Raw genomic sequence first — 16,996 nt, 5'->3', positions numbered from 1 at the left:
ATAAATGCGTTTATTCCGCAATTATTCATTCGGCGACACAAAAAGTTGACTTTCTGCTTTCACCCATTTAAAAAAATTTATTTAAAAATGTGAAATATTAAAAGTAAAGTTTTATAAGTTATTGCGCCTGGAAAAATGAACTTCTTCGCTATATTTTTAGAAAAACTAATTTTAATAGTTTGCTACTATTAATCTTAATTATCACCGACCGTTAGAGCAGTATGCGAGTAGTTGTGAGCTTGTTATAATCTCGAATAGAGAACTAACCCGGAAGTGACCCAAAAACGCAGCGCTACGACTTCCAGTGTCCCAAATATCCAGATTTAATTAATCTATACGTCTTGATAAATTTACACTCTGCTCCTGATTTGCTTTTATTCTTTAACTGCTGAATAACAGCTAGTTTGCTTTATATTTATCATTCTATTAACTCGGAAGTGTTTGTTTGTATCGTCTGAAGGCGTCGAGCACATGTTTGGTCGATTCCGACCACGTTTACCATATGCCAACCGGAATTCTCTCACTGAATTTACCAAATTTGGTAAAAAGAAAAACTTGACATGTTTAAACTTTCTTTAGACATTATTACAGTAGCATTATTATAGCTTCACATTAATTACTTAAAAACTAATTGTAATACTATTATAATACTTGCCGAAACAGATTTTAAATTAAATTAAATTAAATTAATATTTATCAATTTATAAATAGGTATTGAGTTGAACGTTATAAACCTTTAAAGTTAAATTTTACTACATTTAATTAACTTTTTATTTATTGTTCTGTATCTAATGATTAAAATCAATTAATAATTAAATTTCAACTTAAACCGATACACAATTTAATAGTTAATAAATATATTGCTGCAGGAATAAATGATGTAAAGTAATTAGTTTTTGAGTAATTAATTTTTAAATATGGTTATTGATCTGTTACACTTACATCACGAATATACTTTTAAATTTTACTCTAATTTTGCGCACATTTGTAAGCAATAAAATCAAATTATCATTAATCATGGGAATATTTTTTACGTTTTAACCGTGATCAAAATTACATCATGATAAGTAATAAAAATTCGTAACGTTAATAACACTGCTGGTCTAAAAAATAAAAACCTACAAAAAACCGTGAACATCCGTTCCCAAGTTTGAATCTTTGTAAATTTGTGAACCAGTTAATCTTGACCAAGAATCTCAATATGTACATATGCCGGCCTATTAATTATAAATTATGTTTGCTCAGAAATCAATTTAAAAGCGAACTAAACCAAATTATCAACAAAAAAGAGTAAAAAACAGTTAGCTACCAGCAAGCAGTGCAAATAAAGCGTAAATAAACTCAAATACACACAAAACTAACAAATGATGTATAAGTGTACAAGTTTAACGATAAAAAAAATTAGTTATGCGTAAAATTTTGCAAGAATTTAAATTGTTTCGGTGTTAATGAACTGAAGGTGATAATTGTTGCTGTTTTAGTCAATATTTGCACATGTTGAGTATTATAAATTCATTTATTATTCATTACAGCATCTAATAATGCAAAAAGTTTATTGATGACATCTTTTATTCAAAAGTAATAATCAATTATGGCAAATTTTCCATTTTTTGCAAAATTAAATTTTAATAGGTAATAACATTTTACGATTTTTTCTGATCGATAAAATTTGCCAACAATTAAATCTAAAATTTAATATAAATCTGTTTCTTAATAAATTCATAAAATTACCATAAATAGTTTTCATTTAATTCAGGAATAACTTTAAATTTATTCTCACACCATGCGATTATAGTATAAAAATTCGATTTAAATAAGAAAAAACGCATTAAATACATTATGCAAGAGCAAATTCCGTCACGTCGTTTATAGCATTTCGATTTCAATTTCATTTAAAATGTAATTTCAATAAACCCATATATGTTTTACGTAGTTTTAATTCGTTTCTGTTTCTGTTTTTACCGAATTTAAACTTTTGCGCATTTCACGCAATTGATTTCAACTTGAACAGCAATTTTTCTTGCGGCTTTCTCGTTAAATTTCCGTCCGACTGAGTAAAAATCCGTCGGTGCGTTCACGCCTGGTGTCACTTCTCATTCATTCGTTTTATTTGACTTTTGTGTCCACGATCTTATACCTACGGGTTTTTCGGAAGCGTTAAAAACTTATTTTTAGCCAGCTGCGCACGCCGGTAGAAAACAAAAGAGTAAATCTGATCCCCTAACAAAATAACGCACAAAAAACACAGTGGAAAGACATGTTTATTTAAAAATGCATTCCAGTGGTCGAAGAAGCTTGACTTAAGTCAGTTTCGTTTAAGCATTTTCAGCTTGGACCTCTGCAGATATTTTTAACTCGCTTAACTCTTTCGATATTGTTTATTTTTTGTGTTAATTTTTGGGTTGCTTACCTTTCTGAGCCTCACCACTTCGGGTGGTTCCTGTTGATGATGAAGATTCTCTTGCACTGCATTCAGTGTGGCGCATTTGTTCTCTCGATATGCCGAATTCACAGCCATCGAGCGCGCGAAATAACTTTTGTAGTTTCCGTCGTCCAAATCCGGCACACTCATGTCGAAGCGTACTTTATCACTCACCATCGTTTAAATTAATCCAAATCTAAATTAATTGTTATTTTAATTGCGCTGGACACATTTAATTTTAATGCACTGAACACTGGGTTAAATTAATTCCGTTGTGAGTTTGTGATTCTTTCGATGATATGAAAATGTTTAATTAACGAAGAGGCACGTTTACCGTCCGTCCTGCCGGCAGGTAGAACGTTGAATCCGACGAACCAAACGCGCCGCCTCGACCAACTCGAGTCTTCCGTATGTTCTCCAGCTCATACCATGCGCGTACTTTCAAACTTTGCGGTGCACGCGCGAACGCGTAAGTCACTCGCGCATGCGTACGAACAGCATGCAAACAGATATCTTATTCAAAAGCGTTTTAATCATCAAAACAATGAGTATTGCTAATTAAATCAGTGATAATAGTTAGTAAGCACTGATATTAATTTATTTAATCGTTTGTGAATGACAAATGCTTAAAGTAATGAGCGTTACTAATTTAGGAATGAGTAGTAAGTAGATTGAATGAAATTAATAAGTTTATATGTAAAAATTATGACTAAAATATGACTGAGGCTAATTAATTTCAATTAGTAATATTTAGAAACTGTTTTGTAGGTATTATAAAGAAAAGTTTAAAAACCATAAGTTTTAATGGAAAGGTATTATAAAAGGGTTAGAATTCGTGTCGGCACCTGCACGAGGCATTTTGAGTCTTCATAACTTGTTTTCTGTAACTGCTTCGGAGAGTAGCAAGATTTATTAAACTTTGTGTGATTACGGACAGATGGCGCTAGGAGTTCCAATAAATTAAAATTAAACTTATTTTTTACGATATTTCAGGTTTGTTATTGTTGTGAATTCAGAGAACATAAACAATATATATTTTATGATTTTTTGGAATTAATACTTAAAATATTTGTTTAAAACACATTTATTTATCTGTTAATTTAAATGTAAAAGTGTTTCTTTTGCTGATTATTGCCTTGCATCAATTATCTTGTTCAATTTGTATGCTTGACCACAAAAACCTCATTAGGTTTCCATGCCGTGGCGTAATTAAAGACTAGCGCACAAAAACGGAACTCACCAATTATCGAATTGAAGAATTCGCTCTTAAATTATGTTTATTTATCACGTTGCATCAAATACCTGCCCAACTCACCTTCAATTATTTTATTAATCATGCTAATCGCTTGAAAAAACGAAGAAATATTCGGCATTAGTTAATATTCATGCGATGATTATATCAATGAGCATAAAATGCATAAGATATTTGGTATTTTTTGTACGCTTTTCTTCGGTTTGGGTTTGATTTAAACTCGTAAATTTGATAGGCTTGACCAAGAAAAGAAGAAAGTTTAAAGGCGGCACACGGAGCGAAAAAGAAAAAGAGCAGAACCGGAGGCCATATATTTAAGCTGAAATTAGAGGACGTGAGAAGACGTCTCTATCACAGGTATAAATACACACCTTGCGACGCGCCGAGCCCGGCGAGAAATTCACCCGGCTCGGGGAAGATCAATGTGCTCCTAATTACGGTGTGATGCGCTTCTCAAAGTCACCAACCAAGCTCGGATGTGATAAACGTGATAAATTGGATTGATATAACTAGAAACTAATTAGTTTATTATTTATTTAAGAAAAAATGTTGTTTTAATGCCATTGTTTATTATTTCTGACAAAAAATTCATTTTCAGCCAAAATTAGGAATTAAAATTATTTTATGTTAGGTTATGTTGAACTATTAGCTTATTTAACCAATAATATGCTAAATTTTAATTAAAATTAAGAAAAATGCTAATATTGCATTTTAGCGCCCTCTAGATTCGAATTACGTAACTATAACTGCGATTGAATCTCAATATCAACTTTCATTCTTTATTTTACAACCTTTTACCTAATTTTTACTACAAAATGTTGCATATGTGCTTCTCCAGAGTGAAACAAATCTTTGCCCCAAAATTTATCAAAATTCGCATATAAAATATTACCCAGGATTTATTTACTTGTTTTTGTTGAATATTTTATTTATCATCACGAAACCGGTTTGCACTTTATCCTTCACGGTAGCACCCGAAGACTTCTGCATCGCGAAGAAAAGTTCAAAGCTCATCAAGCGTCGGCATGCACCACTCTTCAGCTGATACTACCTCTAGCTGCATGCATATGCAAGTGTGTGTGGTTGTTGATGTTGATGTTAATGTTGATTGTTACGGCGTGCGGTGAAAAAGAAAAACGTCTCGACGTTCAAGACGCTGCAATTAAATTAAAATCTCTTCGCTCTTCGCCACCACTCCGCTTCTACCAGTCATTCTCTTGTAAGTTGCATTGATGCAAGTTGGAATTGAAGACGTTCGAAACTCGAAACTCGGGCTCGAAGTCGCGTACAGCTCAATTAAAATTTAATTCTTGACATTTTACAAAATGGCGTGTTTGGTACCGACATGAATGAGACAAGTTTTGTTTTTGTTGGTTTTTACTTCACTACACTCGAAAAGTGAGTGAAAATTGATGAAGAATTGATGAGTTCATGCGTGAAACTATTGATTTGTTTGTTTATTTGTTTGATATCGAACAATTAACGTCGAATCGATTCGTTCAAACATCAATTTTTCGTTGGTTAGCTCCAGCCGAGTTTTATTTAAGTGCAGTCATGCATGTCGAACGTAATCAAGCTCGTGTCTCAATCGAATTGAGTCACAACAATAGATTTCACGCTTATACACAACTCAACCCTTTAACTTTTAACCCTTTTACTCACTGTGATCGGCGAACAATGACCAAATAAATATTTATCAAACAAATAAAAAAGTTGTGAATGAACGATTGGAAATAAATAATAAGAAAGGAGTGAAAAATGCGCAATACGCCCTTTAAATCATGATTTGTTGGCTTTAATTCGATTTGATTTTGTGTGGTGAAGAAAAACCCTCTGCATGTGCAGGTTATTTCTGTGCAAGACGTGAAACAAAAGAAATTCAATGCACGAATGCACAGCTAAAAGCCTTGCGCATTAAGTTGAATTTCTTTAGTCGACCAATAATGTGTGCACTGTGCGCCACAATTTGTTTTTGTAAATAGCACGCGCTCAACGCTTTCGACGAAATTGTCGAAAACACCACTTTTAACGGCTGCAAACAAACAATACGTCTTAAAAAACATAAAACATGTGTTTCGTATGTGTATGTGAGTATCATGAACAAAATGGCAGATCAATCTTGGTTGTAAACAAAGTTTGTTTTATTGGTTACAGTTGCATTCGGTGTCCGAAAGCGAAAATAGCGCAAACATTTGTTGTGTTTTGTGGTATTCAGATGTTTGAACTCGCACCGTTTAAGTTTACCGATTTCGAACAAAGTTACAAACGTTTTACAGCAAAGCACGCGTATATTTATAAATAGTTTACTAACTCACTAACTCACGTTTACTGCTCGCGTTTTTGCTCGCGCGTTCCTAAATTACTCGCGACTTTATTGTGCGCGATTCCGATTCTTTGTTTCAATCGTTCAATCATAGTTAAAAATAATTTGATGGTTATTTACTTACTTCTTTCTTACTTAAAATAGAAATAGAAAACGATGAAACAATGAAGTGTTATGAAGAAAATATGAGTATTTTGATATTTTTAGCTGTTTAACCCCTTGTTGTATAATGTTTGCGTTCTTAATAAGAAAAAAATCATAGATGACATAGAGTGAAGGCACGTGTGATGTATGGCAGTGTCGAGTGAGCGCGGCGATAATTATGTTGTGAGTTCCCCTCGATTAAAACTCATTTCCTTTCTTGTTTCGAGTCTGTTTTGCATCTCCGGCTCGTATTTTCTATTTTTTGTTGATGTAAACATTTGAATGTATAAAAAAGGTTACTCTATACATGATTATTTGGTTGCCTATTCTAAAAATAAGTACATTTATCATAAATTTTGGTATTTTACTCAATTTAACTCAATTAAACATTAATTTAAATATTTATGTTTATTTTTCTAGGCAATTTTATATCAAAAGATTTATTGTGTTTTATTTGTTTCAGTTGCCGTTTACAGCGCCTCTATCGGTGTTACATGGAACTACATTAAGTACTGTTGAATCCTTGTGCTTTAAATCTTTTGTTTTATTGAAATTCGCGTAAAATATGTTTCAAAACCATAAATCAGTTAAATACACAAGTCGTAAACATAGTCTACAAAGTATAGTTATAGTTTTTACGTGTTTAAAGTGTATAAGAAGCTGGAATGCAGACGGTTGCAGTTTCGCAGATGGCCATAACCTTCATCATCGTAAGTTTTGAATTTATTTTCATAAATTTTGCGCATATTGTCATACCTATGAAAATACATAGGTAAACACAATGTTTGTTTATTTTCTTCCCTGGGATGAATGTGTCGCTGTTTCGCTATTCACGCATTCTGATAAACATGTTATGTCGTGCTAATACGCCACATTAGCGACAATCGCAGCTGTCAGCGCCGTGGCTCTTTAAGCGTGTGTCCACAATTCTCATTTTCAAAAGGCACACTGTTACCGTGTGAGTGTGTAAATTGAGGTATCATCGCAGTCTGCACGTCCCTCACGCTCCCAACATGATCCACCTCTTCTCAAACCGTGGAAGTTTTGGTTGTTCCCTCGGCGGTGACCGCGCCAAATGCATTCGACGCATTTTATTGTTGAGCGCTTTAACGTGTCAAAGAATAAACCGTAGCACAAAACTACCACCGAATCAAACCAAACACACAAGCTGGTGATGATGGTGCGAGTGTGGAGACCTGTGACACGGAGGCGCGGCCTGCGGTTAAATGGAATATTCATCGTTAGGGCAGGCCGAAAATCCGACAAGAATCGCATTTAAGTAGCGCTATTGTGCTCGTCTGCATTTGTAACACTAACCATGTAGGCATTGCACGCGTATGCTGCGCATGGATTCATTTTCAAGTATTTTTGGGGTGCGACCGATGCATTTTGGGTGCAATATGGGCTGGCGAAGCTAGTAAACTTATATGTGAATAGAAAAGTCGAATGATGAACATGTCGGCTTAAGAGATTAGAGGATTAAACTCTTTATGGGTTTGGTCGTAGTTTTTTGGTAAGAGTTTAACGGACTTTTTGGTAATTTAAATTCATAATCATCCAACGTCATGATTTTTTCTTCTTTTGATAGCAAAAAAGTCATTTTCTTGCTTTTTTGGTTTTTTGAACAAAATTTTGATGAAAATTTTCTGAAATTTGCATATAACAAGGTTATTAGTTGCATACACAACGTTTTTATAAATATTCTCTTACTTTTCTTCGAACATCTTTAAAAAAACTTGCATTATTTTAGTATTTACTTCTTTTTTATGCTTTTATGACATGAAAAATATTATCCTTTGCATAAATACGTCATTAAACTTTAGTACATTCAAAGTAGTAGGCGTTATCTTTAATTTTTCTACTGTTACTCAATTATACACATTTTTGAACTTTTCTGCTTGTTTAAATTCCTACTAACTACTTAATTAAAACATATGCAGATGTGTATTATTACTTTTAGCTTCCACTGTTTATTAAAACTTGTAAACCGTCGTATTTAATTATAGTTTTCGTTTGTGGCGCTCTTCATTCACATATTCATATTTTTATTCTTGTGCGTTTACACATCCACACATTCACGCGCTCTGAGCAACCGCTCGCTCAGTATTCGAGTAGTTTTGGCTAAAGTCGTCGAGCGACAGCATCGTAAATCAGTTCCGGTTGGCGTGGCCCACAATGCACGGGCACACACCGGTACCGGCAGCCCCCGCGCGCTCGCGCTCGCCCCGAATTTCGGCAGCTTGTTTGATTTATTTCCACGCACCGAATTCCAACAAGGACGATACACGACATGCGCTTCATCTGAAATATCTTCATATGCAACACAACACGTGAAACTTTCAACATTATCGAACCAGATCGGGAAGCTACATCAAAGACAAACAACGCTCGACATGATTAAAATGCAAGATTGAAAAGTTTACAAGTTGCTATCGACTGCATTGCGTCGTATCGAAGTTGATTAATTAATTTGTGTGCTTTGTGGAAGTTGAATTAATTAATTTTAAAGTAGGAAGGTTTTATTTTGAAGAGTTCTGCCTTGTTGTCATAAAATATTGTTGAAGTGTTTCCGTTTGGGTGTTGTGATTTGGTTTTGTTGCAATTGGGAGTTGGTTAGGTCGAGTTCTAGAATTAGAACTATTTAGCGTTTCGTATTGGGTTTCACGTGGCATTTCCTGAGCGTCGTCGCCACCGCCGCAGACACACAACACATGTTTTTGGCGAAACGCAATCATTCATCTTGCATTTTGACGCTAAGTGACGACACTCGATGACTCAACGCGAATAATTTATTAGCCCAGCGACATAAAAATATATAACAAACATAAAATATGAGAGTAAAGTCAGGAATTGCAAGGTTTATATGCTGGAAATAAAATATAGTGTGTTTCTCTTGCATTAAAAGTTTGTGGTTAATTTTGACAGTAAAATTAAAAGGTTTGCATCGGCCGGGAATCGAACCCGGGCCGCCCGCGTGGCAGGCGAGCATTCTACCACTGAACCACCGATGCTACACGAAAACCTTAAAAATAAAATAATTGGTGGTAAATTTACACTTCCAAACATTTTTGGGGGGTAAAGTTATGTTCCTGGTTTTGGTTTTATACTGAAACTGTTTCTATTATTTTTGATCTTCTATGGTAGACTGGTAGTAGAGGTATTGTGAATGTTGTGTTGTTGTTGTTGTTGGTTGGTATTCTTCATGGTAGATCATGAAGGAAACGACGAGAGTCACGTCCCGAACATGAAATGCGCGCTCGTTGGATAATCTAATAGACATAATAACTTGTTTACGTCGCGCACTCGCTGCCCGACCAATCCGCGGCGCGCAAGTGTTGCGCGCATGTTGCGCTCGCTCGCGAAGACCAACGCCGCGCAAGGCGACGCTGACTGCGAACAACATCTCTTCATCTTCTTCGACTCGCCTTCGATGCTAACGTCTTTCTTACCACGCTGCTTACCTCACGTCACCTGCGAATTTAAAACTTGGCGCTCGCGCCTCTCCAGCCTCGCTGGGCATAAAATATTTCCCATCTTCCTTCGCAGCGTATTCACTTCTCCGCGCGTCTTCCACTTGAACAACTCTACCGTCATCATCAGCTTCTTTTAGATTTAGTTTTGCAACGTTTGTGTGCTTCGTTTTTTTTTGTGTGTGCCTTCATGGCGCGAGGGTTTGAAGAAGACAAGTTAGTATCTGCTAAATCATCGCGTTCATCGCGTTTCGATTCGTGTTTCGCCGGCGTGCAGCGACGCCCGTTTCTGTGGTTATAATTGTCTTCTCCGCAGGAAGTAATTACGGTTAAATATATTTCAGAGCCAGCAACCAGTCCAGCATCTGGTTGCAATACTCTTGCTATGAAATTTCGTCCGAAACTATGCTAAAGCTCTTGTGGTTACCTACTAAATGCCAAACACAACTTAAAACTTGATAATTAGGCAGGGAAATCTTCTTTCAGCGATAAATCTTCAGCGGACACAATGAAGTCGTTATTAAATATTTTACTACCTCACGGATTAAAACATTCAATGCTTTGGCTGATGGAAAAAAAGCTGGCATTATTCGTTTCCCCTTTTTTCGTTTTCCATTCGGTCGGGTTTCCTAATGTTCCGTTTTGTATGCAGTCCCGTGGCGATAATCATCGCGTCGATTGCCAACTTTGTCGGCTGCTGGCGGGAAGGTTCTTGCATAATCCGCTTTGCACAAATTAGTAGCTAATCCAGATGATGATGCCGCTCGGTCACACACGCAGAATGCGCACCTCGATGTTGCGGCTTTGAGGTTTGGCGTTTTTTCGCTCGTTGCCGTCAGACCACATGCATCAGGCGCTTCAGGATCAACCGAGCGTTAAATGTATTTATCGGCAACAAAACGCGTTGCGGAATCATCACTCAAGGAAAAAATGTTAGGGGAATGGGACATTTAAATTCTAGATGGGAATATAGGTACTTTAGCTTTACTTACAATAAAATAGCTTCAATTTTAAGCCATAAACTTTTTTTTATTATAATTGAAATTCATTACAAATATAATAAAATACATAGGTATATGAATTAAAACAATAAAATACTGTGGGAGGTAAACAATGAAAATATTTTCATTGTTTATCAGGTAATAAAAATTTATTACTAAAACAAAAGATTTAATTCACGTAATAACTTCCCGATTCATTTTTTAAAGTAGAAGCAATTTTTTTAACTAAAAAATGCGTTTAAGGCTAAAATGTATACAAAAATGTGATTATTGTAAAATCAGTCCACGTCTATGCAGAATATCTTCCTGTGCAATTTGTAGAAACGCAGCAAAAGTAGCTTGCATCGGCCGGGAATCGAACCCGGGCCGCCCGCGTGGCAGGCGAGCATTCTACCACTGAACCACCGATGCTGTGATATCCTGAAACAAATAAAATTTCAGGAGTTTATTATCATTCATAAAGCATGTACAACTAGAAGAATCAACAAGAAAATACTGTTATAATAATCTTTTTGCCTGATTTTTGTTTTGTTTACGACGATAACGCTTCTCCTCAAATAAATGAAGTCATTAAATCAGCTTAATTGCAAATTGCTGATTTAATGACGTTGCCTGTGTCTGTGAGGTGCGTTGCGTGTGCGTGCGTGTGTTTGACGATTTTAACGATCGTCGATTAGCGTATTTATTGACTTCCTTTCCATCCCGCTTGAATTCCACCAATCGTACACCGCCGATCGCACAGCGCAAATATTCCAAGTGCGCGAGTGCGCGCAAATTGCGATTAACGCAAACACTTTCGTCTCGCTTACCGCACGAAGCTCTCCTCGACGGTGCGGTCTTGGTGCGCGCTTCCAACAGATAGATTTCATGATTAGCCAGCGGGCAGCCGCGCAGCTTTACCATATATATATCTACATACACACTAAACTCTCTGCCCTCAGCTTTGGCTTGAGCATTTCATCTTGATTTACAGCGCCCGACTCCCAACAACAACTCGAAACTTCTTTTAATTCAACTCTGCGCAGAGTTGCAGTTGAAATTTCTTTCAAGCGCACCTCGCCAAGGTCTCCGCTTTTCATTGGAGTGGTGTTTGTGTGTTGTGTAGCCTAGGTGTTGTGGCAGCGCCATCGCCAGTGACATTCAGACATTTGCATCTAATTAATTATTCAAATGAATTAATCCCGATGCTCGATCTTCTCGCGGACGCGACGCGACGCGCAGCGCTCGTGGTGCGATTACACTCGCGAGATATTATTGTCTATGATAATAAATAATTCTTAACTGCTTAATCAGGCGAACACGAGGAGCGCACCCAGCACACATACACAAAATTATCACATACAGGAGGTTTAAGTGATAATTTTCTTTAAACTGCAAGAAAATAGAAGAGGTTTAATTAATTTTTTATTCAAACACACTGTATATTATAGGTGTATGTGTGGATGTGTGTGTGTGGTTCGTGATTAAAACGCATTCGTCGCTTAATTCGCCTCGGTCCCGATGGAAAATCAACCGCAAAAAGCTCGAACACGCTCGGCGGATGGCGATGGTTTTAAATTAAGAAGTAAAATTAATGAGTCGAGAAGAATTCGTGCCGAGAATAAGAAATTAATTAATACGTTAAATGCCGAAAAGCAAGCTGAAACGCCACTCACGAAAGTGAAGATGCACTCGTGTAGCTGCTAGTCAAGTGGAACGTGTTTGGGGAATATGTAATTGTTTGCAAACCTATTAAGCGAAATCTCTTCTAAGACTACTTAAGATTATAATAAATCTCAAGTATAAGCCATAATCTTAAGCTGAAAATATCAGCGCCAAGTTTCTTGTTTTTGTTTTTGTTCCTGTAGATGTCGCTGTTAGTGTGCTGGTATCTTTATGATGCACTTTGATTGTTTTTGCTTAATTTACTTTTTGAAATGTGAAATGTGAAATTGGTCTTGGTCTTGGTCGGCGGTCACGATTTCTACTTCATCTTGAGCAGCGTCTCGGGCAATTGCGGCGGTTGCGATTCGAAAGCAATAAACTTATTCGCCCGTAGGGGCGGCCGAGCGATAATAAACTTATAAAGCCATTGGTCCTCGAATCTTCCTGCGTCTTCAGCGCTTGAAAGCTCAACCTGTGTGCGCGCGCACGCCTCAAGCCAAGAAAAAACATTCAAGATCATCAGTGTCTTGTAATAACTCTATCTGCATCTGCAAAAATGCAATACTTAGATTTTTGCATTTTTAAAGAGTGAATTCAGTGTTTTTATTTTGACTTGTGTTGTTTTTTGTTATGCGTTATTGTGACCAGTGTATTTTTAATTTGAAAGTCAGTTTGCGAGTCATTTTACGATCAATTTTTGCGCGAAAGAAAACGTGCGCGAGACCAATCGCTGCGATTGCCACGCCGGGGCGGTTAATAAACACATAAAACGCGCGCGCTCTTCGGAGGCTCGGCCACGCGGCGGGCGAACACCGTGCGAAAGCGAAACAGGGGGGAAACAATGGCCGGCGGACGCGACGACAAATTGACGAATCGATGATTGATCAGTTTACTGCCTGTCGCGGCGAGCAAGGCGTAAAAAAACGCACACAAGCGTTAAAACTGTTCAAAACATCAAACAAACAAAGAAATGCGCGTTAAACACGCCATACGCTTTTGAATAAAATCGCGCAGCGTTGAGTATTTTTGCATCGTAGTCCTGGCGTACAGTTTTATTATCAGTGTCGTGGTCGTGCTCTACCACCTTTCGAGGTGGTTCTTCTGCGGCTTCCAGTTTTTGCTCTTCGCACCGTTTCGCGCATGGATAGTAGTATGTGTGTGTGCGGCGCGGCGCGTAATCAGGTTGTAATCGGACACCGTCCGGCCGAAGGAACGGGGCGCGCGATCGCCGCGCTTCATTAATTTCGTTTATTCGCCGGCGAGGCGGCGCGCTATAAAAATGGTGTGATGTTTCTTTCTGCACAACGAAGCACCACCAACCAAAGGAAAGAAGTAGCCGAGCGAAAAACGGTGCCGCGCGATTTGCATTTTATATAGAAATTTTTGAATTTTATTTTATTTCGGGCATCGAATTTCGTGCGTTGCATGGCGACATCGGCGGTCGTTAAAGATGTCCTCGAAGTCATCAAGTCGCATCGAGTCATTCCAATATTCCCGTCAAAAATATACTGCATGTTTGTATAAATTGCAAATATTTTATTTGTAATATTTTGTCTTTGACCGTTTGACAGTTATTACTGACGAGTTTTGGTCTTTCATGAAACGTTTGGAAACAATCGCGATGATTTGTTGCGATATTTTGTCTTCACACTCAAAGACTAAACAAACAGAGCATTACACGTATGTATCGAGTATGATTTTCAAAATTTACGACTATTTACACACGTTTGAGTTGAACTTAAACACGAAACAAACGTGAAAAACTATATAAGTTTAAAATTGTTTATATTTAAATATTTAAAATCACATTGTTTGGTCAATTTTCAAGACTTTTAACGTATAATCTTAGAAATGTTGTGCAAATGTGTTGAATGGATGCATGAATAAAGAAAACAAGAAGTTGTTCACGTGGGCGATCATTGAACTGAGTGTTTTACGCAAGTTCATAGTTTTTGCATATGATAACAAAGCAATTAAACGCAACTGATAATGAACGTACACTATATAGGTACTGTGAAATGCCATTCTTCAGTTTCCATTGCATAGAATCTCGTGAAGACAACAACTTTTAAGCGATCGAAGTAAATTAAACAACGATTTGCGCGGCGCGATGGTGAGAAACGCAACCTCTCGAAAGTCATTACGGACGATGTTGGATGTTTTGTTGTCGGTGGCTTGCTTGTTTAATTAATTGTGGTAATCAGCTGTACCTAGCTGTCAATTGCAATTAATGTTCATGTTTAGCTTTAATTAAAATTTCTTCTTTAACGCAAATTTTTATGATAAAAAATTAAAAATATTTTGTTTTGAGTTGAAATTTAAATATAAAAAGACAAAAAGTGATTGATTTGTTCTAACTGTGAGCCCGACGACTGAAAATGAAGCGTTTAATGCGAGAACATGATCTACATGCGCGCCAACAACGACGCTCATGGCTGAACACACCGCATCAATCCGTGCACTCACTCAACTCGAGAATCAGATCACCGAAGATCTCCCGCGAGAGAGAAATGATGAAGAAATCATAGCGTACCTACTACTCTCGTGCTCGTGCACTCGTTCACGTAATAATTATACACACAGCTTAAGAATAGACTAGGCTAGTAAAACATAACCTAACGTGGAGCAGATAGGCAGAGATAGAGACGCGCTTCGTGGATGGGCTTTGGTTGTTGTTGTTGTTCATGGATGCGTTTACGGTGTAATCATCCAATGACGCTGATCACGATCTCTCGATGCTCGATGGACGATGGACGAAGCTCGGCGATGGTCAGTCAGGCGCTTTCGTGCCGCGCAACGCACATAATTCATAATAATATGACTCGCAATGACGGGCGCAACGCACATCAAAGCCGGACTGAAGCTTAAACAAAGAAATAACAAACGATCGCATCAATAAAATCACGTTAAACTTATCAGAATTTCCAGATATTATAGTTTTCACACTAGCGCGCAAAAAATGCTTTTAAACACTGTTTTATTGGATTTGTTTGTTGTGTAGTTATTGAGTTCTCCATTTCACGCCTACGATAATACACAACAGACGATTTTTAGTTGCTTCTATTTTATCGCTGGGGTTTTCTTATTTTCCTCGGCAGGCGCGATGAAATTACGATGAGTAAGTACAAAACGGGCTTTGTTGTACGGCGCCATGCCACGTTAAAGCGGCAGAAAAACACGAAACGAAACAAAGCCGTCGAGCACAAAACGACAAGAACTTAATCGATTGGACATGACATGAGGTCTCAATTCTATCCATCCAGCATTCATCAAAACCACAACATAATAAAGCACAATACACTGTCTAAGCCTTAAGAAGTGAGTACTTTTAAAACAGTAAACAGCAAGAAGATGGAAAAAAACGAGAAAGATCTTTACTGATTCCCGCATTAGATTCAATAAAATTCAAACACGAATTAGTCTCGAATAAAAATCGAACGCAGCGCAATAAAACACCGGGTTTTGTGCAATCTAATAGCGCATTATTCAACATTATATCGTACAACATTATTAACTTTTTTGGTGAACGACTACGTGTCGATTACATGCTCGGATCATCCGAGCGAAGTTCAGTTACTTTTACGACCGGACCTTTATCATTAACTTTCGAAACCTTTCGAAACGAGCCAGAAATTGGCAAAATTAATATTTTATGATGAGCATTAATGTGAAAATGAAGTTTTATTTGGTCTTATCTAGTAAATTATATTAGGAAATAACGCGTGGTGAGGTTAGGTTGGAGTTTTTGTTGAGGTTTGGAAAGTTGGAATGTCTTCATCTCTCTTGAGAAGTTGTGCGTTGCGATCGCTTGCTTGGTGGAAAGCTGAGGCATGCGTTCTCGGAAAGCGGCCAGCTGTGATGAAGATCTCCTCCTCGGGTGGGAGGGCCGCGCCGTGTTTGTTGAAGACGTTATATATTACACCCTGTCATGTGTCCGAGGAACCGCCGGCACCGCCAGCACCATCAGCCAAAAATTTTCAACTTCAATTCTCAACATTATAAGATTTTTAAAAAATCAAAATTTTTAATTCAAAAATCATATATTTTTCAATTGTTATGGTAATGAGTAAATAACAATCATAATAAATCATGTGTGCCTGCAGATGGCAGCACTGTATTTGGGCAAATTATAATTATTACTTTGCGTTGTGATTGGAGTTAACTTGAAGGGATAATGTAATCTGCGTGCAGAGTCGAACAAATGAGTCATTTTCATTTGACGTTGCAATTTTGCTAATTACTGGCCAAAACGGCGACGTTGGCTGTGCGCGCGCCTTCAGTTTAACTAATATGCAATTATGGCAATTACATAAATTTTAAACTTACACAGGTAAAAAGTTAAACGCTTTTAAAAAATGCGTATGTAGTCAAAGCACAAGTATTTATATTCAAGTAACCTATAAATAAAAAAAATCACTGGGTAAGTTCACTTTACTTTTGCGTTTGCCTAAATTTTAATGACTTATTGTATACACTTTCAGTGAAACAATCATTAGCAGGCAGTAGCCACAAAAAATATAATAGGCAGCAAGTAAATGAGAAAAGGTATGATGATCACCTGTTTGGTGTTAATTACAATTTTTTTTCTTCTTGACAATATGACATGGAGATAATCAAATACTAGACTTATCAAATTTGAAATATTTTTTAAAACTTTTTAAATATTTAGGAATGTAGGAGCTTTCAAGTTTTGTTAAGATATGTACAACTGTACAATTATTTCGGGAGTTTTGAGTAAAA

General features: G+C 36.9%; 1 protein-coding gene and 2 non-coding genes across 3 annotated transcripts in view; all 3 read right to left on the bottom strand.

The window, feature by feature from the left end:
* Positions 1-2,840, bottom strand: part of LOC135793142 (uncharacterized) — a 28,396-nt gene extending 25,556 nt beyond the window's left edge. The window contains exon 1 of the mRNA XM_065303953.1: positions 2,411-2,840. Coding sequence (XP_065160025.1) covers positions 2,411-2,599 — 189 coding nt within the window. The 5' untranslated portion in view covers positions 2,600-2,840. The remainder of the gene's footprint in view (positions 1-2,410) is intronic.
* A 6,241-nt stretch (positions 2,841-9,081) lies between these two features.
* On the bottom strand, positions 9,082-9,152 carry TRNAG-GCC (transfer RNA glycine (anticodon GCC)). Its single transcript has one exon. It is a non-coding gene; the product is annotated as a tRNA-Gly (tRNA).
* A 1,800-nt stretch (positions 9,153-10,952) lies between these two features.
* Positions 10,953-11,023, bottom strand: TRNAG-GCC (transfer RNA glycine (anticodon GCC)). Its single transcript has one exon. It is a non-coding gene; the product is annotated as a tRNA-Gly (tRNA).
* Between the last annotated feature and the right edge of the window lie 5,973 nt (positions 11,024-16,996).

Source organism: Atheta coriaria, unplaced genomic scaffold (assembly GCF_025399875.1).
Source record: "Atheta coriaria isolate IRGN ID8LTWV9N9 unplaced genomic scaffold, Caltech_Dcor_3.1 hic_scaffold_6_pilon, whole genome shotgun sequence".
Lineage (NCBI taxonomy): Eukaryota > Metazoa > Arthropoda > Insecta > Coleoptera > Staphylinidae > Dalotia > Dalotia coriaria.
This window is presented reverse-complemented; position numbering and strand designations above follow the sequence as displayed.